The 27,052-nt window shown below is 43.7% G+C and overlaps 1 protein-coding gene across 1 annotated transcript in view; it reads left to right on the top strand.

Moving 5' to 3' along the window:
* Positions 1–11,442, top strand: part of LOC120027327 (sodium/hydrogen exchanger 3-like) — a 74,910-nt gene extending 63,468 nt beyond the window's left edge. The window contains exons 7-16 of the mRNA XM_038972247.1: positions 746–948; positions 1,098–1,187; positions 3,053–3,123; positions 3,273–3,402; positions 3,712–3,863; positions 8,956–9,076; positions 9,179–9,349; positions 9,457–9,511; positions 10,805–10,885; positions 11,049–11,442. Coding sequence (XP_038828175.1) covers positions 746–948; positions 1,098–1,187; positions 3,053–3,123; positions 3,273–3,402; positions 3,712–3,863; positions 8,956–9,076; positions 9,179–9,349; positions 9,457–9,511; positions 10,805–10,885; positions 11,049–11,356 — 1,382 coding nt within the window. The 3' untranslated portion in view covers positions 11,357–11,442. The remainder of the gene's footprint in view (positions 1–745; positions 949–1,097; positions 1,188–3,052; positions 3,124–3,272; positions 3,403–3,711; positions 3,864–8,955; positions 9,077–9,178; positions 9,350–9,456; positions 9,512–10,804; positions 10,886–11,048) is intronic.
* Positions 11,443–27,052: the final 15,610 nt, after the last annotated feature.

The raw sequence follows: 27,052 nt of genomic DNA, 5'->3' as shown, positions 1-27,052 counted from the left end.
GTGGGGGGGAGTTCAAGTCCAACGAATGAGCTTTAGCCCTTCGCCAGTGACTCTTACTAGCTGTCACTGAGTGACAGCTAGCAATAGTCACATCACAGCAGAGTGAGTGAAAGAGAAATTATGTGGTGCACATATCTGGACATATGTGGCGCAGTCCGTGATTTTTGGGGATAACTTTTGGCTCGTGAGTGCTACTTTCAGAACTACTGGCTGAAAAGTAAACAAAAGTACCAGAGAATCTCTTTAACATTGACAATATGGTCAGAGTAGCTACATTATCCCTATTGATAAGGTTGTCATTGTCAAAAAATGTATGTTATCTTTTGGTTGAAAAGGTCAAACATCACAACTCGGCAAACCTGGTAACAACATTTTCTATTGAGTTTACCACTTGTAATTCCAATTTGGAGTGTCCTTCATTTCCCACTGGGAACTAGGAGCTTCCGATAACTCCGATAGCATGTGAACGTGGCATAACTCTGAGGTGTGAAGACATACGCAATCAAGAAGTCTTCATTTTTTAATTTTAATTATTTAGAAAAAATACGTATCATTTTATTTAACTTTGAAAATGTGAAGTAGGTTGTATAGATCTGTATGAAAAAACTATAATTTAATCCCTTTTTAGATGTAATTTTATGGCAGCAAAATGTTAAGACTCTGCAAGGGGGGGGGTGTAGACTTTCACTAGGCACTGTACATGTAACAGAAATACTGACTATCTCTGTGTGTATTTATATCACAGGGGTCTTTTTACTGACTTGGATTCTGAACCAGTACCGACTGGTTCCCTTGGACTTTATTGATCAACTAGTGATGGGCTACGGTGGCCTACGAGGGGCCGTAGCCTATGGCCTTGTGCTCCTGCTGGACGAGAATAAGTTCAAGGAGAAGACACTGATGGTCAGCACCACCCTCATAGTGGTGTACTTCACTGTCATGTTGCAGGTAAAATAGCTAATTTAAATGCCAAACTTCAGTCCATACATATTTCACCATTTGTAGTTTTCTTTCATACACTATATGTCTTGACGTGAACAGACTGGTATGTGTTAATTTGCTACCGGTTTACTATATTTTCTCCTTATTTGTTGCAGGGAATAACCATGAAACCACTGGTCACCTGGCTGAAAGTGAAGAGGGCAGCAGTGACAGAACGCACACTAGCTGAAAAAATACAGAATAGGGTAACTATCTGATCAGAAGTCTTTGTTGTTCATCAACCCCAAAGAATCAGACAACAAAACTTATATCTCTCTAATAAATCCCCAAAGTAATGTTTCTACTTTTTGTAAACTGTACTACAAACTTTTTCAATCACAGGTCTGTCAAATGAATGACATAAACAGAGTTCCGAAGTTCCAAGGTTTATTAAGAGGAGAACACAAATAAATTAGTAGCAGGGCAAGATTAATGTGGACTTTAAATAAAGCACACTCGTGATGATATATCCTTGTAAGCTAGTACACTCGTGATGAAACAGTGTGAGATAGTATTATACCATGAGTGCGCTGTTATAGGATAACAAGCTGGTGGTAACAGCTAGCACAAGAGGTCTCTAGGAAAGAGTGGTGACACATCATACAACAAATATATATATAAACAAAGAAAATGTAATTAGTCCAACCTTCTAATGCAACCCCAAGTATTTTACCTGGATACCAGCTCATTTGCGTCAGGGTCCTGACACAAAGCCTGCTTCAGGCTGTCTGTTGGTCCATCCCCCACTCAAAGAGAGTATTGACTGCCATTTGGATATCAGAAAAAACTACTTTGTCTGGCTTTGTCATGACGCCTGCCTGGCTGACTCTGCGTCCGAGGAAGGTAACTTCTTTCTGCATGAAAATGCACTCAGCCCAGCTCTTTGGATTCAGCCCAGAACTTCCTTAATGTTTTCCAACACGGTCTCGAACCTTGTCCCACGCACCAGTAGGTCATTGAAATACACCAAACATTGTTCCGAGCACACCTTTGACAACCTACTCCATTAACAATGTCTTTGGTTTGTCTTCGGGTGCCAGAGGTACCTGCCAGTATCCGCTCCGTAAATCCAGGGAGGAGAACCAAGCTGAGCCATCGACATAATCAAGGCATCTGTCTCTCCGAGGTAGTGGATAGGTGTCTTTCACCATCTTGTCGCTAAGTTGCCGATAGTCAGCAGAGAACCTATAGGTTCCATCCTTTTTGGCGACCATGACTACAAGGAGGCTTATCAAGGTTCGTTGGTGTCAGTAGATGCTATCTGTTCTATGAGCTCATCCGCTGTGGCTTCACAGGCATATGGCATCCATCTGGCGCATTGGCAGATGGGGGGTGTGTTGCCTGTGTCAATGGTGTGCTGAACCAAGTGGGTTCGATCTACATCATTAAGGGTGACAGGAAAGCTGTGCCGGAATGTGTAAAGTAGGTCCCAGACTTGCTGTCGCTCCCACATGGCTTTGACAGTGGTGACTGCTGCTGATTCTGCGTCTGTGGTGACACTTGCCGTCTGTAGAACTGGTGTAGGCGGGGACTGTAGTTCCTCATGGGGCTCCATGGTGGTGGCTATCATTGGATAGGGGAAACATGCACTCTGCAAAGGGGACTTCCCACTGAAGGCTAGGGCTTGTCGGTTGGTACGGTTGGTTTGCTCGTACTGGGGAAGGCAGACTCACTGAAAAGGGGGATGGGTTTATCATGTTGGAACATAATGATATTTGTCTGGAAGTCAAGCTTTGCCTCAGCCTCAGTCACCCACCTGTATCAAGACTTCACAGCGTCCCAGTATAGGAGCTCTTTCTCCAGTTACCGTGATCAAGGTTAAGCCCCAGTTGGTTAAGGGTCACTGTGGAACCTGTGTCCAGTAATTCACATGTAAAAAATAACTTGACAGCAGTTAGTGGCAAGGGGGATAGGTGTACAGAGGCGGAAGGTTCTGGAAGATGAAGGGTGTTCATCAAGGGCTGAGTGTCAGTAGCTAAACCCTTCTTTTATAAAGCATCAACCAGTTCATCTAAAAGTGTTGAAATTGGTCAATTGAAATATAATCTTTACAAAATAAATACTTTTTCAGACCTTTGACCACATGCTTGTCGCCATAGAGGACATTTCTGGACAAATAGGAGATAACTACATGAGAGACAAGTATGTGGACACTAACATCATATTATCAACTTCAATAAGTTATTATTATCATATAAGTATTATTTAAATAAATGTATTACATACCATACCTTCAAAGACTAAAGTTAGCACGAAATAGTTTTTTTACTCTCTTCTCGTATCCTTCTAAGGTGGAATAACTTTGAGGAGAGGTGGTTGTACTGGCTCTTGATGACACCCATTGCCAGGAAGTCTTGTGACCCCATATTCAACATTTTCCACAACCTCAACATCAAGGATGCCACAAGCTATGTGAACGAGGTAAGAACGACTCACAAGGTCAGGGAAAGCCATGACAACTTAATACTGTAGTTACAATGCTACACAATAGATTAACCTCCAGGATCACTGATTTACTGTAACATTACAACAAATAGAAAAATTGGATGGCAGACCATGAAAGATGTGTATAGCAGATATTGCAGCGGATGCAGTGAAATGGTTGTGTTATTAGAACTGTCAGGAGCTAATAACACAAGCATTTCACTGCATGCGCTGCTACATCTGCTATACTGTGTACGTGACCAATAAACTTTGATTTGACGAAGATTTTGTATCCCATTATCATAGGGAGAACGCAGAGGCTCATTGGCGTTCGTACGTAATGAAAGCAAGGCCGATGTCGATTTCAATAAGAAGTTTGGTGACGATTTGTCAGAGATGAGGCCTTACATCATGACAGAAAATATGGGACCAGATCATGTTCCAGTCTCCTCCATTTTGTAAGCAACATTTCCTGACATAGTCTGCATCCCAATAGCACCATATTCCATAGTGCGAGGTGAAAAGTAATGCACTATAGGGAATAGGGGGCCATTTGGGATGCAACCTTATGCATGTCTAAAACACATGCATCATTAACTTGGGATGGCGGAAATGTAAACTTAAACCCTGTTGGGGGTCTCCACTCCAGCAAAAAATATTTTTGTTATCTCAGAGTGTTCTGGCAAATTTAACGTAGAAAGTATATTGGATGGAAGGACGTTTGACATGGCCAACAGCTCTAAAAAGAGGCTACAGCAAGCACTGCTACCTTTAGGCACAAACACAGGTTTAGTTTAAAGCAACCTTGGACAACCCTGGGGCAAAGTACAGGCACTGAAACTGATAGTGTGTGCAGCTTACTCACCCGTTTTGCAGATGTAATGGCTAAGTGAAGCAATATTAAATAGAGAACTAATTTCCATGTTTTCCAATGGCGCAAACTATCTGCTTGGTCACTGGTTGTAGGCGATGTACGCCCACCTGCAGCTAAATTGCTGCTATACGTGATGCCAGAAAAACTGGCAGGGCTGGGGACGGGACCATAGGAATGGAGATTTAGGCGTGTATAACGCAAACCCTCCTTAGAACAACCTTTCATAGCGGGGGGGGGGGGGGGATGCTGGTGTCATTGTCCATTCGGAAGACCCATTTGCGACCAAGGTTTAACTTCCTGACTGATGACTTGAGATGTTGCTTCAATGTATCCACATCATTTTCCTTCCCCATGATGCCATCTATTTTTTGAAGTGCACCAGTCCCTCCTGCTGCAAAGCACACCCACAACATGATGCTGCCACCCCCGTGCGCAAGCCTCCCCCTTTTTCCTCCAAACATAACAATGATCATTATGGTCAAACAGTTCTATTTTTGTTTCATCAGACCAGAGAACATTTCTCCAAAAAGTACAATCTTTGTCTCCATGTGCAGTTGCAAACCGTAGTCTGGCTTTTATATGGCGGTTTTGGAGCAGTGTCTTCTTCCTTGCTGAGCGGCCTTTCAGGTTATGTCGGTATAGGACTCGTTTTACTGGGGATATAGACACTTTTGTACCTATTTCTTCTAGCATCTTCACAAGGTCCTTTGCTGTTGTTCTGGGATTCATTTGGACTTTTCGCACCAAAGTACGTTCATCTATAGGAGACAGAACGCATCATCTTCCTGAGCGGTATGACGGCTGCGTGGTCCCATGGTGTTTATACTTGCGTATTATTGTTTGTACAGATGAACGTGGTACCTTCAGGCGTTTGGAAATTGCTCCCAAAGATAAACCCGACTTGTGGAGGTCGACAAATTCTTTGGATTTTCCCATGATGTCAAGCAAAGAGGCACTGAGTTTGAAAGTAGGCCTTGAAATACATCCACAGGTACACCTCCAGTTGACTCAAATTATGTCAATTAGCCTATCAGAAGCTTCTAAAGCCTTGACATAATTTTCTGGAATTTTCCAAGCTGTTTAAAGGCACAGTCAAGTATGTCAACTTCTGACCCACTGGAATTGTGATACAGTGAATTATAAGTGAAATAATCTGTCTGTAAACAATTGTTGCATGGATAAAGTAAGTCCTAAGTGACTTACCAAAATTATAGTTTGGTACTGATGAAAACCGAGATGAAGGGGCAATAGGGCGCAATGCCAAAATAAATGATCTATTGATTCTGTCTCTTCGCAGCAAAATCTACAGAGCTGAGATTGTTGTATGCCCCATATACAGTGGGGCAAAAAAGTATTTAGTCAGCCACCAATTGTGCAAGTTCTCCCACTTAAAAAGATGAGAGAGGCCTGTAGTTTTCATCATAGGTACACTTCAACTATGACAGACAAAATGAGAAGAAAAAAAATCCAGAAAATCACATTGTAGGATTTTTAATTAATTTATTTGCAAATTATGGTGGAAAATAAGTATTTGGTCACCTACAAACAAGCAAGATTTCTGGCTCTCACAGACCTGTAACTTCTTCTTTAAGAGGCTCCTCTGTCCTCCACTCATTACCTGTATTAATGGCACCTGTTTGAAGTTGTTACCAGTATAAAAGACACCTGTCCACAACTTCAAACAGTCACACTCCAAACTCCACTATGGCCAAGACCAAAGAGCTGTCAAAGGACACCAGAAACAAAATTGTAGACCTGCACCAGGCTGGGAAGACTGAATCTGCAATAGGTAAGCAGCTTGGTTTGAAGAAATCAACTGTGGGAGCAATTATTAGGAAATGGAAGACATACAAGACCACTGATAATCTCCCTCGATCTGGGGCTCCACGCAAGATCTCACCCCGTGGGGTCAAAATGATCACAAGAACGGTGAGCAAAAATCCCAGAACCACACGGGGGGACCTAGTGAATGACCTGCAGAGAGCTGGGACCAAAGTAACAAAGCCTACCATCAGTAACACATTACGCCACCAGGGACTCAAATCCTGCAGTGCCAGACGTGTCCCCCTGCTTAAGCCAGTACATGTCCAGGCCCGTCTGAAGTTTGCTAGAGAGCATTTGGATGATCCAGAAGAAGATTGGGAGAATGTCATATGGTCAGATGAAACCAAAATAGAACTTTTTGGTAAAAACTCAACTCGTCGTGTTTGGAGGACAAAGAATGCTGAGTTGCATCCAAAGAACACCATAGCTACTGTGAAGCATGGGGGTGGAAACATCATGCTTTGGGGCTGTTTTTCTGCAAAGGGACCAGGACGACTGATCCGTGTAAAGGAAAGAATGAATGGGGCCGTGTATCGTGAGATTTTGAGTGAAAACCTCCTTCCATCAGCAAGGGCATTGAAGATGAAATGTGGCTGGATCTTTCAGCATGACAATGATCCCAAACACACCGCCCGGGCAACGAAGGAGTGGCTTCGTAAGAAGCATTTCAAGGTCCTGGAGTGGCCTAGCCAGTCTCCAGATCTCAACCCCATTAGAAAATCTTTGGAGGGAGTTGAAAGTCCGTGTTGTCCAGCAACAGCCCCAAAACATCACTGCTCTAGAGGAGATCTGCATGGAGGAATGGGCCAAAATACCAGCAACAGTGTGTGAAAACCTTGTGAAGACTTACAGAAAACGTTTGACCTCTGTCATTTCCAACAAAGGGTATATAACAAAGTATTGAGATAAGTATTTGGTCAATAACAAAAGTTTATTTTCCACCATAATTTGCAAATAAATTCATAAAAAATCCTACAATGTGATTTTCTGGATTTTTTCCCCCCATTTTGTCTGTCATAGTTGAGGTGTACCTATGATGAAAATTACAGGCCTCTCTCATCTTTTTAAGTGGGAGAACTTGCACAATTGGTGGCTGACTAAATACTTTTTTGCCCCACTGTATATAGCATTCTGTTGTTAGCAAGAATTTTATATCATAAATTAAATTGAAAAACTCTAAGTGTTAAATCAAGTGCAGTTTTTTGTACCAGTTCATAAACCAAATGTCATGGAATTAGTACATCGAAAATCTCTTCCCATTTATTTTGCAACCTGTATGGCATTTTTGTCCCCAAATGAAAGTCTATTTTTCTATTTTTGCCAGTTCCTTTCAGCAAATTTGTATCTTTAATATATGGCAGGCAAACAAGTTCCCTACCTTCTCCCTTTTCCACTTTCCTCCTCCATTTGTCTGGTAGTGATGCAATCAGTTGGTTGAAAATTCAGATTGAGCAGATAACTGCATATGTGACATAACTCTTCCGTTTCTATTCATAACATCACTAATAAATATAAAATAAAATAAATTGCATTTTTTCCATAAAGATGTTTTATTTTTATGAATCAGTATATTTGAGTTTAACCATAACATTTGTTGTAATATTTGTTCTATGTTTTCGGGAGGATAAAACTGAAATTGTAACCAGCTTTGTATGGCTTGTTTAAGAAAGTGCGATATTTAAACAAAATTTCATTTTCAATTAGTCGGAAATGAGAAGTTGTAATCTGTATGAAGGCAAAAAAGGCATTTTTTTTTACCTTTCTTAATGATATACTAGAGAACCATTTTGTGTTTTAGTATAACTTATGTATGAGTGAAGCTTTTAGTGAGAGGTTTAAAGCTTTAATGTTTAATCATTTTAGCCCCCCAAACTCACATTCATTATATCAATAGGCATGTTTAATTTGGTCTGGCTCAGCATTCCAAATAAAATGAAATATTTTTTGCTCATATGATTTTTAAAAACGAGTCATCTGGAGTAGGCAGTGCCATTAGTAAGTTAGTAAACTGTGATAGGACCAAAGAGTTAATCAATGTGATTTTTTTCCATAAATAGACAAGTATTTACCTCTCCATGGTTGCAGAATTGTATCTATTTTTGCTTATAATTGTGGTAAATTCATTTAATGTTTTTATATATTTTTTGAGATGTGAATACCAAGTATGTCTACTTCAACATCCGCCCATTTTATTGGTAAACTACAAGGTAGTGTAAACACTGTATTTTGTAACGATCCAATACGTAATATGGTACACTTGTCGGAATTAGGTTTTAATCCAGAGATCTTAGAAAAGTGATCAAGATCTTCAATAAAACTGTGCAGGGATATAGAAAAAAACTAGAGTCATCGGCATACATTGACACTTTTGTTTTTATCCCCTGGATTTCTAACCACTTGATGTTTTTGTTGGATCTCATTTTAATAGCTAGCATTTCAATGGCCATAATAAATAATTATGGAGACAAAAGACAGCCTTGTTTTACTCCTCTTAAAAGCTCAATACTTTCTGAGAAGTAACCATTATTTACTATTTTACATCTGGGGTTGCTGTACATACCTTTTACCCATTGTATAAGAGATTCACCAAAATTAAAGTAATCCAGGCATTTACATGTAAATTGTAGTCATACTTTATCAAACGCCTTTTCAAAATCTGCTATGAAGACCAGGCCTGCTATCTTCGGTGTTTCATAATGTTCAATTGTTTCAAGTAATTGTCATATATTATCTCCAATAAAGTGCAACTTTATTAAACAATGCTTTTTAGAAACAGCTTGGAGATTTAACGATGCTCCTACGAGGGTTCAAATGATGAATTTAGACTTAAGATGCTTTTTCTTCCCTTCCAGACGGGACAGTGTGCCCTCTGTCTGCCTGGACATGCATGAGCAGGACCTGAAGATGAGGGAGTCAGAGGACTTTGACGCACACCATCTACTGCAGCAGCACTTGTACAAAGGCAGGAAACAGGTATTGCTTAATCAAAGATAATTAGATCCTCAAAAATCCCAGGGGCGCTAAAAAACACTATTTTTTACCCTCTTCTCTTGCTCTCCTTCCATCATCTAACAGCACAGACACAAGTACAGTCGGAAGCAGCTCGAAGTCAACGAGGACGAGCATGAGGTGCAAGAGATCTTCCAGAGAACCATGAGGAGCCGTCTAGAGTCATTCAAGTCAGCCAAAATGGGTGTCGCTCCACCCAAGATAAGCAAGCATTTAAAGAAAGACCAGCCACAAAAGGTCAGGGAAGACTGCACTTTTTCCTCCTTCCCCCTTGTCTTCATAACCATCCTCTTGGAGGCAATGTGATAATATGTATGTTGTGTATTTGACTCTGTCGTTTTTAGATGCCAAATGGAAAATCCACGGATAACAGTAAAAGCCATACTTATGGAGATGAAGGTACTTCTTTGCTCTTTACTTTTCACTTCTCTTTTGCATTATATGAGAAGGTTGAGGTCAAGGGTCGTTCTTAAACTACGGTGGTGTTTTTCTAGATTTTTGGGGGGGTACCTATTCTAAATCAACTAATACGGCAGCTTAATGCCTTTTAATAATTTGTACCATTATGATAACATTCTGCCACCAGTAGGAGTAGTAACACCAATGACATGTTTTAGGTATTTGAGGGTTTTCATAAATGGATGCTACATATTCTCAAGTAATAATTTACTAAAATGAAATGGATAACCATTTTGCAAACAATGTAATTTCCCTTATTTTAAATTGAGTAACACCAATGACACTTTGTATTTATGTAAAATTATTGCTTCCGTCCCTCGATTGCCCCAACCTGGGCGAGCCAAGCAAGGAAAACAACTACTTTGTCTCGAGTCACGTCACCAGTTGAAACGCCACTAGCTAACTAGCTAGACATTTCACAATGGTTAAATGTATCAATGGGGCCTCCCGGGTGGCGCAGTGGTCTAGGGCACTGCATCGCAGTGCTAACTGCGCCACCAGAGTCTCTGGGTTCGCCCCCAGGCTCTGTCGCAGCCGGCCGCGACCGGGACGTCCGTGGGGCGACGCACAATTGGGCTAGCGTCGTCCGGGATAGGGAGGGTTTGGCCGGTAGGGATTTCCTTGTCTCATCGCGCTCCAGCGACTCCTGTGGCTGGCTGGGCGCAGTGCGCGCTAACCAAGGGGGCCAGGTGCACGGTGTTTCCTCCGACACATTGGTGTGGCTGGCTTCCGGGTTGGAGGCGCGCTGTGTTAAAGAAGCAGTGCGGCTTGGTTGGGTTGTGCCTCGGAGGACGCATGGCTTTCGACCTTCGTCTCTCCCGAGCTCGTACAGGAGTTGTAGCGATGAGACAAGATAGTAATTACTAGCGATTGGATACCACGAAAATTGGGGAGAAAAGGGGATAAAATAATAAAAAAAAAAAAAAAAAATGTATCAATGGAATCCTCAATTTTATAACATATTAAATGGGTGTGATTAGCTAATACTTTTCTTTAATATAGCCCCTCCCCTGATAACAGTTTGCCACTGGAGGGAATGCTCAAGGTCCTTGTATACAGTATCTTTGGAGTGATTTTCAAGCCAGTAACACCAATGACATAAAAATGTATGACACAAAAGAAGAGGACAAGGCTGCTTACATTTGCTTTCTGCAATTTTGGTTTAGATACCTGTGCATAAGTAAACAACATCATGTAATTGTTTTCTGATTGACTGTTTCTCTCTGCCTACAGATTTTGAGTTTTCTGAAGGAGACAGTGCCTCTGGTTGCGAGGCTGCTGGCGGTTCATTCCCTATGAGAGCCTATAGAGGAGGTAAAAGAGAGTCTTCTTCACATCAACTCAAAATGAATTAAATCAACCAAGTTAAACATGTCTAAATCAGACACTAAAACACTTCAGTCACGAAATAACAATAAGCTCACCTTTCAATCGATTAAATAATTTCCAATTAATTTAAATCTCTCTCCTGGTCTAGCTGGAATCGTCAACCCAGCTTTCATGGCGGAGATGGACACCATGGACCCCATGCCACCAATGCAGCAGATTCCTTCATGGCTGGCTGAAGCCGAGGTGGACAGCAGCACCGTGGTCCCTTCTCAGAGGGCTCAGCTGAGACTGCCCTGGACACCGAGCAACCTCCGCCGCCTGGCTCCGCTGCGCCTCAGTACCCATTCCAATGACTCCTTCGTGCTGGCTGACTCCCCTGCCACACAGGAGGGCATCTCTGAGCTCCCACCACCACCTCCCCCAAAAGACGGACAGGATCAGGGAACCCACAAGTAGCCCTTCCACAAACTGACCTCTTGACCCCTAACCCTGGGTCCAGGTTCTGACCCCAGTTGCCAAAGATCAAACTGCAGACATCAGACTTGTTTTTTGTTCTGTTCAGTTGTTTAATCATAGTCCTGTATACCCAGACAAAACAATCTAGGTCATCAACCTTGTGCTCTCCAAATAAGGCTTTGGGAATTGCACAATTTACTGAATTCTTCTGTATGTGTTTAATTGTAGGTTAGTAGGTTAGTTTTTTAAAGGGGACTGCACTGTATGCAACTCCATCTAAAGACAGGGAGATCATGAGACCAACACCAAATAAGAATAATTGGACATGTGACCTTGCCGTCCAAATCCATGGACTCAGTTTGCCTGACGAAACCAATCCCTTAAACAACTCACTTAGATCCAATGTTGACCGACAGTAACAGAAAGTGTAACCACACTCACCGTATTAAAGTCCATTGAATGACACCAAACAAGCAAGTTTATGCATGGATTCAGACTGTCCTTTTTGTGGCCACACCACCTCAGCCCTTAATGTGAGAAAATCATCTAAATTTATATTGCAGATTTAGAAATGTTAGGCCTTTTTAGGCCTATTGCAATTTTATTGATTGAAATGATGTCTTAATCGCTTTGTGTGCGTTTGTTTGAGAGACTTGTAGCCACTATTTATTCACCAATAAAGTGTATTGGCCACCTGTATCTTGTATCAGTTTGTTCACCTTTTGTATTACACTAATCTAAGCAGAATAATGTTCAGGTGAGACATTCACAGATGGTGAGGGGTTGCAACAATCATTCACTTACAATGGTGTCATTCATAATAGCCAGGTGTTCCACAATGACTAGCTTTGTGTCTCTGTTACTGTAAATCTATTTTTTTCGTAAGGGTGTTGATTTCTTTTTGAATAATATCAACAGTAGGGCATTTCCATGTGAAAAGCCCCACGAACACTAATGTGAAGTTCAAAGGATCAAATAAAAGCTAAGAGTCTATATTTTGGAAAGATTAAGACATTCGGAGAGTATTCAGACCCCTTCACTTTTTCCACATTTTGTTACGTTACAGCCTTAATCTAAAATTGATTAAATAGTGTTTAACCCTCATCAATCGACGCACTATATCCTATAATGACAGAGCAAAAACTGATTATTAGAATGTTACAACATTTATTAAAAATAAAAAACATTTACGTAAGTATTCAGACCCTTTACTCAGTACTTTGTTGAAGCTACAATATGATGCTACAAGCTTGGCACACCTGTATTTGAGGAGTTTCTCCCATTTTTCTCTGCATATCCTCTCAAGCTCTGTCAGGTTGGGGAGCGTCGCCACACAGCTATTTTCAGGTCTCTCCAGATGTTCGATCGGATTCAAGTCCGGGCTCTGGCTGGGCCATTCAAGGACATTCAGAGACTTGTCCCAAAACCATTCTTGCATTGTCTTGGCTATGTGCTTGACGTCGTTGACCTGTTGGAATGTGAACCTTTGCCCCAGTCTGAGGTCCTGAGCACTCTGGAACAGTTTTTCATCAAGAATCTATCCCTCGATCCTGACTAGTCTCCCAGTCTCTGCCGCTGAAAAACATTCCCACAGCATGATGCTGCCACCTACATGCTTTACCGTCGGGATGGTATTGGCCAGATGATGAGTGGTGCCTGGTTTCTTCCAGACGTGACTCTTGGCATTCAGGCAAAATAGTTCAATCTGGGTTTCATCAGACCAGAGAATCTTTTTCTCATGGTCCGAGAGTCATTAGGTGCCTTTTGGCAAACTCCAAGCGGGCTGTCATGTGCCTTTTACTGAGGAGTGGCTTCCGTCTGGCCACTCTACCATCAAGGCCTGATTGGTGGAGTGCTGCAGAGATGGTTGTCCTTCTGGAAGCTTCTCCCATCTCCACAGAGCAACTCTGGAGCACTGTCAGAGCTCCCTAACCAAGGCCCTTCTCCTCCGATTGCTCAGTTTGGCCGGGCGCCCAGCTCTAGGACGGTCTTGGTGGCTCCAAACTTCTTCCATTTAAGAATTATGGAGGGGAGACCTTCAATGCTGCAGCAATGTTTTGGTACATTTCCCCAGATCTGACCCTGTCTCAGAGCTCTACAGACAATTCCTTCGACCTCATTGCTTGGTTTTTGCTCTGACATGCACTGTCAACTGTGGGACCTTATATAGACAGAACCAATACACGCAGTCAGTCAGGAAAGCAAAGGCTAGCTTTTTCAAACAGAAATTTGCATCCTGTAGCTCTAACTTCAAAAAGTTTTGAGACACTGTAAAGTCCATGGAGAACAAGAGCACCTCCTCCCAGCTGCCCACTGCTCTGAGGCTAGGTAACACGGTCACCACCGATAAATCCATGATAATGGAAAATTCCCATAAGCTTTTCTCTACGGCTGGCCATGCTTTCCTCCTGGCTACCCCAACCCGGCCAACAGCTCTGTCAAACCCCCCCCCCCCCCCCCCCCCCGCAGCTACTTGCCCGAGCCTCCCCAGCTTCTCCTTCAACCAAATCCAGATTGCAGATGTTCTGAAAGGGCTGCAAAACCTGGACCCGTACAAATCAGCTGGGCTAGACAATCTGGACCCTCTATTTCTAAAACTATCCGCCGCCATTTTTGCAACCCCTATTACCAGTCTGTTCAACCTCTCTTTCGTATTGTCCGAGATCCCTAAGGCTCTCCAGAGGGTAGTGAGGTCTGCACAACGCATCACCGGGGGCAAACTACCTGCCCTCCAGGACACCTACACCACCCGATGTCACAGGAAGGCCATAAAGATCATCAAGGACAACAACCACCCGAGCCACTGCCTGTTCACCCCGCTATCATCCAGAAGGCGAGGTCAGTACAGGTGCATCAAAGCAGGGACCGAGAGACTGAAAAACAGCTTCTATCTCAAGGCCATCCGACTGTTAAACAGCCACCACTGTGTGGAATTGTTTGTTGTAAGTGCACATGTTTACAGGGGCGCGTCAAGTTTTTTTACCCATATTCTGTTGTATTTTTATGCCGTTGGGTTTTGTATTAAACTGCTCCGGCTACTACCTAGTTCTGCTCTCCTGTGTCTGACTTCCCTGCCACCAGTTACGCATCCCTTTACAGAGGGCCTGTTGTCCAGACCTCTGGCAGTCTCTATGGGGGTACCACAGTGTTCAATTCTCGGGCTGACTCTTTTCTCTGTATATCAATGATGTCGCTCTTGCTGCGGGTGATTACCTGATCCACCTCTCCGCAGACGACACCATTCTGTATATATCTGGCCCTTCTTTGGACAGTGTTAAATTCTCTAGGTTAGGGGACAGTATTTTGACATCCGGATGAAAAGCTTGCCCAAAGTAAAACTGCATGTTACTCAGGCCCAGAAACTAGGATATGCATATAATTGGTAGATTGGTAGATAGAAAACACTCTAAAGTTTCCTAAACTGTCTGTGAGTATAACAGAACTGATATGGCAGGCAAACACCTGAGAAAAGTCTATCCAGGAAGTGGGATTTTTTATGTTTGTAGTTTTCCATTGACTGCCATTGACTTCCATTGCACTTCCTATGGCTTCCACTAGATGTCAACAGTCTTTAGAAATTGTTTCAGGCTTGTATTCTGAAAATGAGGGAGTAAGACCACTCTGAGTGAGTGGACCCTGGGAAGTCCCAGAGCTGATTTCTGCGCGCGACCGAGAGTGCGCCTTTCTTGTTTGTCTTTTATATTGACGAAGCTATTGTCCGGTTAAAATATTATTGATTATTATGACTAAAAACAACCTGAGGACTGATTATAAACATCGTTTGACATGTTTCTACGAACTTTACTGATACCATTTGGATTTTTTCGTCTTCCTGTTGTGACTGCCTTTGAGCCAATGTATTACTGAACAAAACGCGCCAACTAAACTGAGGTTTTTGGATTTAAAAAGAGGGACTTTATCAAACAAAACAAACATGTATTGTGTAACTGGGAGTCTTGTGAGTGCAACCATATGAAGATCATCAGAAGGTAAGTGATTAATTTTATCGCTATTTCTGACTTTTGTTACTCCTCTACTTGGCTGGTAACTGTTTGTAATGTTTTGTGTGCTGGGCGCTGTCCTCAGATAATCCTATGGTATGCTTTCGCCGTAAAGCCTTTTTGAAATGTGACACAACGTTTGGATTAACAAGAAGTTAATCTTTAAGCTGATGTATTACACTTGTATGTTTTATGTATTTTTATTATTTCTGTTTTTGAATTTTGCGCTCTGCAATTTCACCGGATGTTGGCCAGGTGGGACGTTAGCGTCCCACATACCCTAGGTAGGTTAACTAACCTCCAAACGAGCTTCAATGCCAAACAACAGTCCTTCCGTGGCCTCCAACTGCTCTTAAATGCTAGTAAAACCAAATGCATAATTTTCAAATGTTCGCTGCTCGCACCCACCCGCCCAACTAGCATCACTATCCTGGACGGTTCTGACCTAGAATATGTGGACAACTACAAATACCTAGGTGTCTGGCTAGACTGTAAACTCTCCTTACAGACTCATATTAAACATCTCCAATCCAAAATCAAATCTAGAATCGGCTTTCTATTTCGCAACAAAGCCTCCTTCACTCACTCCGCCAAACTTACCCTAGTAAAACTGACTTGGGCGATGGCATCTACAAAATATCTTCCAATACTCTACTCAGCAAACTGCATCCAGTTATCACAGTACCATCCGTTTGTTACCAAAGCCCCTTATACCACCCATCACTGCGTCCTGTATGCTCTAGTCGGCTGGCCCTCGTTACATATTCGCTGCCAGACACACTGGCTCCAGGTCATCTATAAGTCTATGCTAGGTAAAGCTCCGCCATATCTCAGCTCACTGGTCACGATAACACCCACCAGTAGCTCGCGCTCCAGCAGGTATATCTCACTGGTCATCCCCAAAGCCAACACCTGCTTTGGCCGCCTTTCCTTCCAGTTCTCTGCTGCCAGTGACTGGAACGGATTGTAAAAATCGCTGAAGCTGGAGACTTACATTTTCCTCACTAACGTTAAACGTCAGCTATCTGAGCAGCTAACCGATCGCTGCAGCTGTACATAGTCCATCTGTAAATAGCCCACCCAATCTACCTACCTCATCCCCATATTGTTTTTATTTACTTTTCTGCTCTTTTGCACACCAGTATCTCTACTTGCACATCATCATCTGCTCATTTATCACTCCAGTGTTATTCTGCTAAATTGTAATGGCCTATTTATTGCCTTACCTCATGCCATTTGCACACACTGTATATAGACTTTGTTTTTTGTATTGTGTTATTGACTGTACGGTTGTTTATTCCATGTGTAACTTTGTGTTGTTTGTGTCGCACTGCTTTGCTTTATCGTGGCCAGGTCGCAGTTGAAAATGAGAACTTGTTCTCAACTAGTTTACCTAGTTAAATAAAGGTTAAATAAAATAGTCAGACGGGAAGTTTCCTAATTCCCATCACCCGCACAGCCTTTTTGTGCTTGTGTTGTGGGGAGACCAGTCGAGAGTCTTAGATTGCTCATTGACTCTGGGGCTGATGAGAATTTTATGAATGCCACCATTGCTTCGGAGCTTTGTATTCCCACTCAGCCTCTCTCTGTGCCCATGGATACTAGGGCACTGAACGGCCGCTCTATAGGGGAAGTCACTCATAGTACTGTGCCCGTTCAATTATGGGTTTCTGGTAACCACAGTGAGACTATACAGTTCCTCCTCATTGCATCTCCCCATGTTCCAGTCGTTTTGGGACTTTCCTGACTACAAAGCACAATCCGGTGAATGACTGGACCACAAGCTCAATCCAGGGTTGGAGCCCATTTTACCATTCCCACTGCCTTCAAACAGCACAGCCTTCCCCAAGTCATCTTCCTCAGGATGTTAGCAAGACTGTGGATGTCTCAGCTATTCCCAATGAATACAATGATCTCCTGGAAGTGTTCAGTAAGGCACGTGCTACTTCCCTTCTCCAGCACCGTCCTTATGACTGTGCCATTTATCTTCTCCCAGTCACTACACCACCTCTGGGTCGGTTGTATTCTCTGTCTGGACCAGAGACCAAAGCTATGGAGGAGTATATAGAGGAGTCTCTGGCCACTGGGGCCGTCCGTCCGTCTGCATCTCCTGCAGGCGCAGGGTTTTTCTTTGTGGAAAAGAAGGACAAGACTCTGCGTCCGTACATTGACTGCCGGGGACTGAACGACATTACAGTAAAAAATTGTTATCCTCTCCTCGGCGTTTGAATCTCTCCAGGGAGCCACCATGTTTTCCAAGTTGGACCTTTGGAATGCCAACACCTGGTTCAGATACGAGAGAGGGATGAGTGGAAGACGGCCTTCAACACAGCCAGTGGACATTATGAGTACCAAAAATACAAAAAAACAAATGTTTTTTCTTTGTATTATCTTTTACCAGAGCTAATGTTTTATATTCTCCTACATTAATTTAACATTTCCACAAACTTCAAAGTGTTATCTTTCAAATGGTATCAAGAATATGCATATCCTTGCTCATGTCTCCCGGATGGCGCAGTGGTCTAGGGCACTGCATCGCAGTGCTAGCTGCGCCACCAGAGTCTCTGGGTTCGCGCCCAGGCTGGGCTGGGTTCATGCCCAGGCTCTGTCGCAGCCGGCCGCAACCTTGAGGTCCGTGGGGCGACGCACAATTGGCATAGCGTCGTCCGGGTTAGGGAGGGTTTGGCAGGTAGGGATATCCTTGTCTCAGTATGTAAAAAAAATGTTATAAAATGTATGCACTCTACTGTAAGTCGCTCTGGATAAGAGCGTCTGCTAAATGACTAAAATGTAAATGTAAAAATCCCTGAGATACCCAAATCGAACTTACTATGTCATTTTAGGCAAAAATTGAAAAAAAGTGGCGGCTCTTTAAGATGAACTAAACTTAAGGCTACAATTTATTGTACTCCCAATGGAGTTTTCATTGATATCCCAATGATGACGTTCTAAACCAATTCGTGAGTAGGCAAAATGGAGACTCCATCTGTTTCCCTGCTGTCTTTGGTGCCAGACTTATTATGGATGGAGAGTGCCATCTACTGGGGACTGAGACAGTACCAACCAAGTTAATACATATTATTCCCTCCAAAGCATTACACATGAACCTGAAAATAATAGACATTTAATAAATATTGAAGAATATCCAACAGAGATTGGTAATAATAATATAGAGTAACTTTATGAAGGTATACTAAAATGAAAACATTGCCTTCCAATAGGGAGAACGTTATTATTACATTTACATTTAAGTCATTTAGCAGACGCTCTTATCCAGAGCGACTTACAAATTGGTGCATTCACCTTATGATATCCAGTGGAACAACCACTTTACAATAGTGCATCTAAATCTTTTAAGGGGGAGGGGTTAGAAGGATTACTTTATCCTATCCTAGGTATTCCTTAAAGAGGTGGGGTTTCAGGTGTCTCCGGAAGGTGGTGATTGACTCCGCTGACCTGGCGTCGTGAGGGAGTTTGTTCCACCATTGGGGTGCCAGAGCAGCGAACAGTTTTGACTGGGCTGAGCGGGAACTGTACTTCCTCAGAGGTAGGGAGGCGAGCAGGCCAGAGGTGGATGAACGCAGTGCCCTTGTTTGGGTGTAGGGCCTGATCAGAGCCTGAAGGTACGGAGGTGCCGTTCCCCTCACAGCTCCGTAGGCAAGCACCATGGTCTTGTAGCGGATGCGAGCTTCAACTGGAAGCCAGTGGAGAGAGCGGAGGAGCGGGGTGACGTGAGAGAACTTGGGAAGGTTGAACACCAGACGGGCTGCGGCGTTCTGGATGAGTTGTAGGGGTTTAATGGCACAGGCAGGGAGCCCAGCCAATAGCGAGTTGCAGTAATCCAGACGGGAGATGACAAGTGCCTGGATTAGGACCTGCGCCGCTTCCTGTGTGAGGCAGGGTCGTACTCTGCGAATGTTGTAGAGCATGAACCTACAGGAACGGGCCACCGCCTTGATGTTAGTTGAGAACGACAGGGTGTTGTCCAGGATCACGCCAAGGTTCTTAGCGCTCTGGGAGGAGGACACAATGGAGTTGTCAACCGTGATGGCGAGATCATGGAACGGGCAGTCCTTCCCCGGGAGGAAGAGCAGCTCCGTCTTGCCGAGGTTCAGCTTGAGGTGGTGATCCGTCATCCACACTGATATGTCTGCCAGACATGCAGAGATGCGATTCGCCACCTGGTTATCAGAAGGGGGAAAGGAGAAGATTAATTGTGCGTCGTCTGCATAGCAATGATAGGAGAGACCATGTGAGGATATGACAGAGCCAAGTGACTTGGTGTATAGCGAGAATAGGAGAGGGCCTAGAACAGAGCCCTGGGGGACACCAGTGGTGAGAGCACGTGGTGCGGAGACAGATTCTCGCCACACCACCTGGTAGAAGCGACCTGTCAGGTAGGACGTAATCCAAGCGTGGGCCGCGCCGGAGATGCCCAACTCGGAGAGGGTGGAGAGGAGGATCTGATGGTTCACAGTATCAAAGGCAGCCGATAGGTCTAGAAGGATGAGAGCAGAGGAGAGAGAGTTAGCTTTAGCAGTGCGGAGCGCCTCCGTGACACAGAGAAGAGCAGTCTCAGTTGAATGACTAGTCTTGAAACCTGAGTGATTTGGATCAAGAAGGTCATTCTGAGAGAGATAGCAGGAGAGCTGGGCAAGGACGGCACGTTCAAGAGTTTGAGAGAAAAGAAAGAAGGGATACTGGTCTGTAGTTGTTGACATCGGAGGGATCGAGTGTAGGTTTTTTCAGAAGGGGTGCAACTCTCGCTCTCTTGAAGACGGAAGGGACGTAGCCAGCGGTCAAGGATGAGTTGATGAGCGAGGTGAGGTAAGGGAGAAGGTCTCCGGAAATGGTCTGGAGAAGAGAGGAGGGGATAGGGTCAAGCGGGCAGGTTGTTGGGCGGCCGGCCGTCACAAGACGCGAGATTTCATCTGGGGAGAAAGGGTAGAAAGAGGTCAAAGCACAGGGTAGGGCAGTGTGAGCACAACCAGCGGTGTCGTTTGACTTAGCAAACGAGGATCGGATGTCGTCGACCTTCTTTTCAAAATGGTTGACGAAGTCATCCGCAGAGAGGGAGGAGGGGGGGGGAGGGGGAGGAGGATTCAGGAGGGAGGAGAAGGTGGCAAAGAGCTTCCTAGGGTTAGAGGCAGATGCTTGGAATTTAGAGTGGTAGAAAGTGGCTTTAGCAGCAGAGACAGAAGAGGAAAATGTAGAGAGGAGGGAGTGACAGGATGCCAGGTCCGCAGGGAGGCGAGTTCTCCATTTCCGCTCGGCTGCCCGGAGCCCTGTTCTGTGAGCTCGCAATGAGTCGTCGAGCCACGGAGCAGGAGGGGAGGACCGAGCCGGCCTGGAGGATAGGGGACATAGAGAGTCAAAGGATGCAGAAAGGGAGGAGAGGAGGGTTGAGGAGGCAGAATCTGGAGATAGGTTGGAGAAGGTTTGAGCAGAGGGAAGAGATGATAGGATGGAAGAGGAGAGAGTAGCGGGGGAGAGAGAGCGAAGGTTGGGACGGCGCAATACCATCCGAGTAGGGGCAGAGTGGGAAGTGTTGGATGAGAGCGAGAGGGAAAAGGATACAAGGTAGTGGTCGGAGACTTGGAGGGGAGTTGCAATTTGATTAGTGGAAGAACTGCATCTAGTAAAGAAGAGGTCAAGCGTTTTGCCTGCCTTGTGAGTAGGGGGGGGAAGGTGAGAGGGTGAGGTCAAAAGAGGAGAGGAGTGGAAAGAAGGAGGCAGAGAGGAATGAGTCAAAGGTAGACGTGGGGAGGTTAAAGTCACCCAGAACTGTGAGAGGTGAGCCATCCTCAGGAAAGGAACTTATCAAGGCGTCAAGCTCATTGATGAACTCTCCAAGGGAACCTGGAGGGCGATAAATGATAAGGATGTTAAGCTTGAAAGGGCTGGTAACTGTGACAGCATGGAATTCAAAGGAGGCGATAGACAGATGGGTCAGGGGAGAAAGAGAGAATGTCCACTTGGGAGAGATGAGGATCCCAGTACCACCACCCCGCTGACCAGAAGCTCTCGGGGTGTGCGAGAACACGTGGGCAGACGAGGAGAGAGCAGTAGGAGTAGCAGTGTTATCTGTGGTAATCCATGTTTCCGTCAGTGCCAAGAAGTCGAGGGACTGGAGGGAAGCATAGGCTGAGATGAACTCTGCCTTGTTGGCCGCAGATCGGCAGTTCCAGAGGCTGCCGGAGACCTGGAACTCCACGTGGGTCGTGCGCGCTGGGACCACCAGGTCAGCGTGGCAGCGGCCACGCGGTGTGAAGTGTTTGTATGGTCTGTGCAGAGAGGAGAGAACAGGGATAGACAGACACATAGTTGACAGGCTACAGAAGAGGCTACGCTAATGCAAAGGAGATTGGAATGACAAGTGGACTACACGTCTCGAATGTTCAGAAAGTTAAGCTTACGTTGCAAAAATCTTATTGACTAAAATGATTAAAATGATACAGTACTGCTGGCTGGTGAAGTAGGCTAGCTAGCAGTGGCTGCGTTGTTGACTTTGTTTGAAAGTGTTGCTGGCTAGGTAGCCTCGATAACTGGCTAGATAATTACTCTAAACTACACAATTATCTTAGATACAAAGACAGCAAAGACAACTATGTAGCTAGCTAACACTACACTAATCAAATCGTTCCGTTGTAATGTTTCGGTAGAAGCTGGCTAGCTGGCTAGCTAGCAGTGTTGACAACGTTAGAAGACTCGATAATTCGATAATAATCTAAACTACACAATTATCTTTGATACAAAGACGGCTATGTAGCTAGCTAAGAAAATAGTGCTAAGATCAAACAAATCAAACCGTTGTACTATAATGAAATGTAATACTACCTGTGGAGCGAAGCGAAATGCGACTACTCGCTCTATGTTTTTGTTTTGTTTTAGACCTTGTAATAGGGGGAGAAACAAGTTGTTTGAGAGTGATCCGTGGGTATTAGTAGTAGATTGAGAAGGCCTTCTATTGGGAAGAAGGGAGTTCTAGTTGGAGGAAATGTTTATGGAGACTAGTGAAAGTAACAAAGTGAATGGTAATTGGCTTTCAGATAGCAATCCAATAATGCAATATTTTCGTAATTTAAGAAGTAAGACAGAGCGATTGAGCATCGTGACTTAAATTAGAGGTCGCTCACTCTTCAAGGCCTTGTCCACTGCTCTCGTGTTTAAGTCGTCTGTTTGGGTATGAAATAACCTTCCTATGGAACAATAGATAGCCGCCAGTACACTCTGAACTCAAACAGAATATAAGAGACACAGTGGGAAAATTTTAGGAAAGGGTTGAATAATTGACTAAGACATGTTATTTACAATGTATTTCTTAATTCTATAGTTTGGGTAGCACCAGGGATTTAAGTAAGGTAATGTCATCTAAAACAATTATCTGTTTCCATTACGTGGAACTGTGTGTCTAGAATGAAGTAGATCCAAGTAAATGTTTTTAGTACCGAATATTGACTTGATGTAACGGTGTTCCTCCTCCTCTTCATACGAAGAGGAGGAGTAGTGATTCGACCAACATGCAGCGGGTTGTGAATACATAATGAATTTATTAAGGTAAACGACGAAACACGAAAACAAACACTGGGACGGATTACAAAATAACAAAAAACGAATGTAGACTGACCTAAACCATGAGTACTTACATAAAACACGAAGCACGTAGGAACAGGTACAGACTATGACAAACGAACGAACAAACAAACGCTACAGTCCCGTGTGGTGCAGACAGACGACAATCACCCACAAACAAACAGTGAGAACAACCTACCTTAATATGACTCTCAATTAGAGGAAAACGCAAAACACCTGCCTCTAATTAAGAGCCATACCAGGCAACCCAAAACCAACATAGAAACAGAAAACATAGACTGCCCACCCAAAACTCACGCCCTGACCAATAAACACAACCAAACAACAGAAAACAGGTCAGGAACGTGACACTTGATAAGCCAGCACCAACTTTTTGAAGCTCCTATTAGATTTGTTAAACAATAGGTTTCATATTATGACAAGTTTATGTTCCTGGGACAGTTTGTAAATAATTGTATGTCAATGCAACAGGTCAAAAATATTAAGATTACAAGAGAGGGGCTCTTGGATTGTTTACTTTAGAAGGTACCTAATTCAGCTTTACGGGACACTATCATCTGATGTGTCTGAGGTATAAATGTGTCTGAAGTATAATTCTGTATACTCATGGGTTTACTAAGACTTCCTGCCCAAGATGGAGTAAACTCGATTATGTTTATTTTCTTTCTTCCAAGACTGATGGAATATCCGCTACCAAGTTTGTTTTTACATGTTCATCAATGATTCTGTATCTCTCCCCTTTCCTGATCCAGCTGATAAGGGACCCCCCAAATTTAGCAAGGCCTGGCCATTTTGTTTGTGTTTACCCACGAGAAGGACAGAGAAAGAGTGCTGCCCCTGAATGAGGGACACCTGTCTCTAGTCTATTTTACCAAATCCTTTGGGATACAATTATTTCCTTATGGAGTTATCAAGAGTGATAATTCTAATTTGATTTGTTATTCTAATTTGTTTATTTAACAGGCAGTGTTTTGTTTTTTTTCCCAGGGGGAATTACCAGTCCCCTGGGGCCCTTTGGTAAATATGCAACTGGTTTCAGCTGTCTGTTATTCTCTTTGACATTTGTTTTAGAAATCTGTATTAAGAATATTGGTAGTAGTAACAATTTGTCATTCAGTAAATAGTTTGTCTAAATTTCCTGAATCAGAAATGCCCTTAACCTAACTGTTCTTCTGGTCTGTCCTGTCTCGGTTATGGCGAGGCAGACCACAGATGGTATCTAGATGCATGGAAGGGATAATTTGACCAAGAACAGTGTGAACCTCAACCCCCACTAACCAGCTGAAGTAATGGCGAAAATGGCGTTCAGTATGGTCCTTCACAACTTCTACCATGAGACCTGAGTCTGAGCCAGCAACCTGTACACAGCATCTAGTCGAAGCGATCAACTGCCTTTTCTCTCATTCCTTTTTTCTCAGGAGTGCGACATGAGTCCACGGTGTGTGAGCATGGAGAGAGATCCCGTCCAAAGTTCTCTAATGCTGCTGGTGTACTGTAGGGAAAATGGACAGGGCATAATGTACTGTAAAGGACAGTGGTGGCTCAGGTGAGAGACATTATCAAGGGCCATCCACTTTGAACATGTGCCTTTAAAAGACGAACTGAAAAACTATCTGAAGAAGAACATGAAGAAACGCCAGAAGGATGAGTGCCGGGACGGAGGGGGGTGGTCAACTGTGCCCGTAATTGATTTAGGCTTATCACCCAAAATTATTTTGGGTATCAGGTCGATTGTGGAGGTCTGCACACTGCAAAATGTATAGTAAATAAGACTAAGAATGCATTTAGATATCAATCTGTCATTACCACAAACGGGGCCATGATGAGAAAAGTTAATGCTAGAAAAACAAGTTCAATGTAAATGTACATTCTGCCAGTGTCGGTGTGTGCTAAGTTGAGGGTCTTACGTTTGAGTGATAAAACCAACGTGAAGCACAAAGCACAGTCATTCTAAATATGGGTTGGATAAAATGTGAGGAGAGCCACTCAATGAAAACGGTAATGATGAAATCATTATGCTTAATCATGCAAATGTAACTTGTCTGTGTATAGCCATATATAAGACAACTGCTGGGACTGCTCCAGCAGAGCTCCTGACAGACATTCACTATGATGCATTAAGTCTTTGAGTGTCCCCGTGTAAGAATTTCCACAACAATATCATCATAGTTTAAATACTGTGTGTATATATAGCCAATCATGCTATTATGTGTATTACCTTACTAGGACTGTGGGCTCTCGTTTTCCATGGCCGACGTAAGACATTTAAGCATGTTAACCCTTACAAGGCTGCCAGCCCAGACAGCATCCCTAGCCGAATCCTCAGCGCATGTGCAGACCAGCTGGCTGGAGTGTTTACAGACATATTCAACCTCTCTCTATCCTACTCTGCTGCCCTGCCACGAGAATTTTCAATTCCAATGATAATAACCAGCAATCAATAAGGTTTGACCAATCCACGAGGTTTGTAATACCCTGGGTTTAATAATAATAATTAGGCAAAGACTCAGTTTACGCAAAAGGTTCGTTGTAGTTTATTCATGAGAGCTCTAAAAATCATATAATGCGCATAGCCTTTTATATAACTCCTACACGCGCCTACAAGTGCATCTGTTCCTCCCTGGGTGGAGGAACTATCTCCTGTCCTTGGTCTCACAGTACCAAAATATGTCTGTTGTGAGTTCCTCTTTATCAAACAAAATGTTCCCACTGTCTCACAATATTCTAGTATTATGTCTAAACACATTGTCTAAGCTTCTGTAACTATTAGGGTGAAATACATTAGTCATTACTCTTAATGTCATTCAGATTCTCTTATTACTTTAAACATATAAATTCCCTTATCATGCCCCCACTTGCTTCAAGATGTCCACCATTGTTCTTGTACCCAAGAAAGGAAAAGTAACTGAACTAAATGACTAACATGTAGCATGAATAGCATTCCAGGTGAAGCTGGTTGAGAGAATGCCAAGAGTGTGCAAAGCTGTCAAGGCAAAGGGTGGCTACTTTGAAGAATCTAAAAAAATATTTTGATTTGTTTAACATTTTCTTTTTTGGTTACTACATGATTCCATATGTGTTATGTCATAGTTTTGATGTCTTCACTATTAATCTACAAAATAGTAAAAATAAAGACATGAGTAGGTGTGTCCAAACTTTTGACTGGTGCTGTATGTAAGAATGATGTTCATTGACTACAGCTCAGCATTCAACACCATAGTACCCTCCAAGCTCATCATTAAGCTTGGGGCCCTGTGTCTGAACCCCGCCCTGTGCAACTGGGTCCTGGACTTCCTGACGGGCCGCCACCAGGTGGTGAAAGTAGGACAGTCGTAGGCCTGATTACCAACAATGACGGGACAGCCTACGGGGAGGAGGTGAGGGCCCTGGCAGAGTGGTGCCAGGAAAATAACCTCTCCCTTAACGTCAACAAAACAACGGAGCTGATCGTGGACTTCAAGAGACAGCACAGGGAGCACTCCCCCATCCACATCAATGAGACCGCAGTGGAGAAAGTGAAAAGTTTCTCAAGTTCTATATCATACACATCACTGACAATCTGAAATGGTCCACCTATACAGACAGTGTGGTGAAGAAGGTGCATCCTGTCGGGCTGTATCACCGCCTGGTACGGCAACTGCACCGCACGCAACCGCAGGGCTCTCCAGAGGGTGGTGTGGTCTGCCCAACGCATCACCGGCGGCACACTGCCTGCCCTCCCGGACACCTACAGCACCAGTGTAACCAGTGTAAACTTTGGCTCTCAGCGGTTTATAAGCAGCCCCCTTCTGACACTTTCCTGTCACCGTCACTCGGTCCCAATCTTCTGGGAGATATGTCAAGTGTTTGCTGGCTGTTAGAAATGGGGGAGATATTAGTGGCGTTGGAAGAGTATCCAACCTCACAAAACTCTGAGTCACATGTTTCTTAATTACACTCTGCAGGAAATTCTCTTCCTTAATTTATGAGCCACATAAACCTCCGCTCCAGTCATTTCCCAATTCCCCGTTACGCTAACGCCTTGGTTTTTGGGACTCCACAGAATACACTGATGTCGGTCCTCCAGCCTTTGCAATTAACACCCTTATGCAGACATTCTGTC

Source organism: Salvelinus namaycush, chromosome 32, assembly GCF_016432855.1.
Source record: "Salvelinus namaycush isolate Seneca chromosome 32, SaNama_1.0, whole genome shotgun sequence".
Classification (NCBI taxonomy): Eukaryota; Metazoa; Chordata; class Actinopteri; order Salmoniformes; family Salmonidae; genus Salvelinus; species Salvelinus namaycush.
The sequence above is the reverse complement of the archived record's forward strand: the minus strand, read 5'-3'. Positions and strand labels throughout refer to the sequence as shown.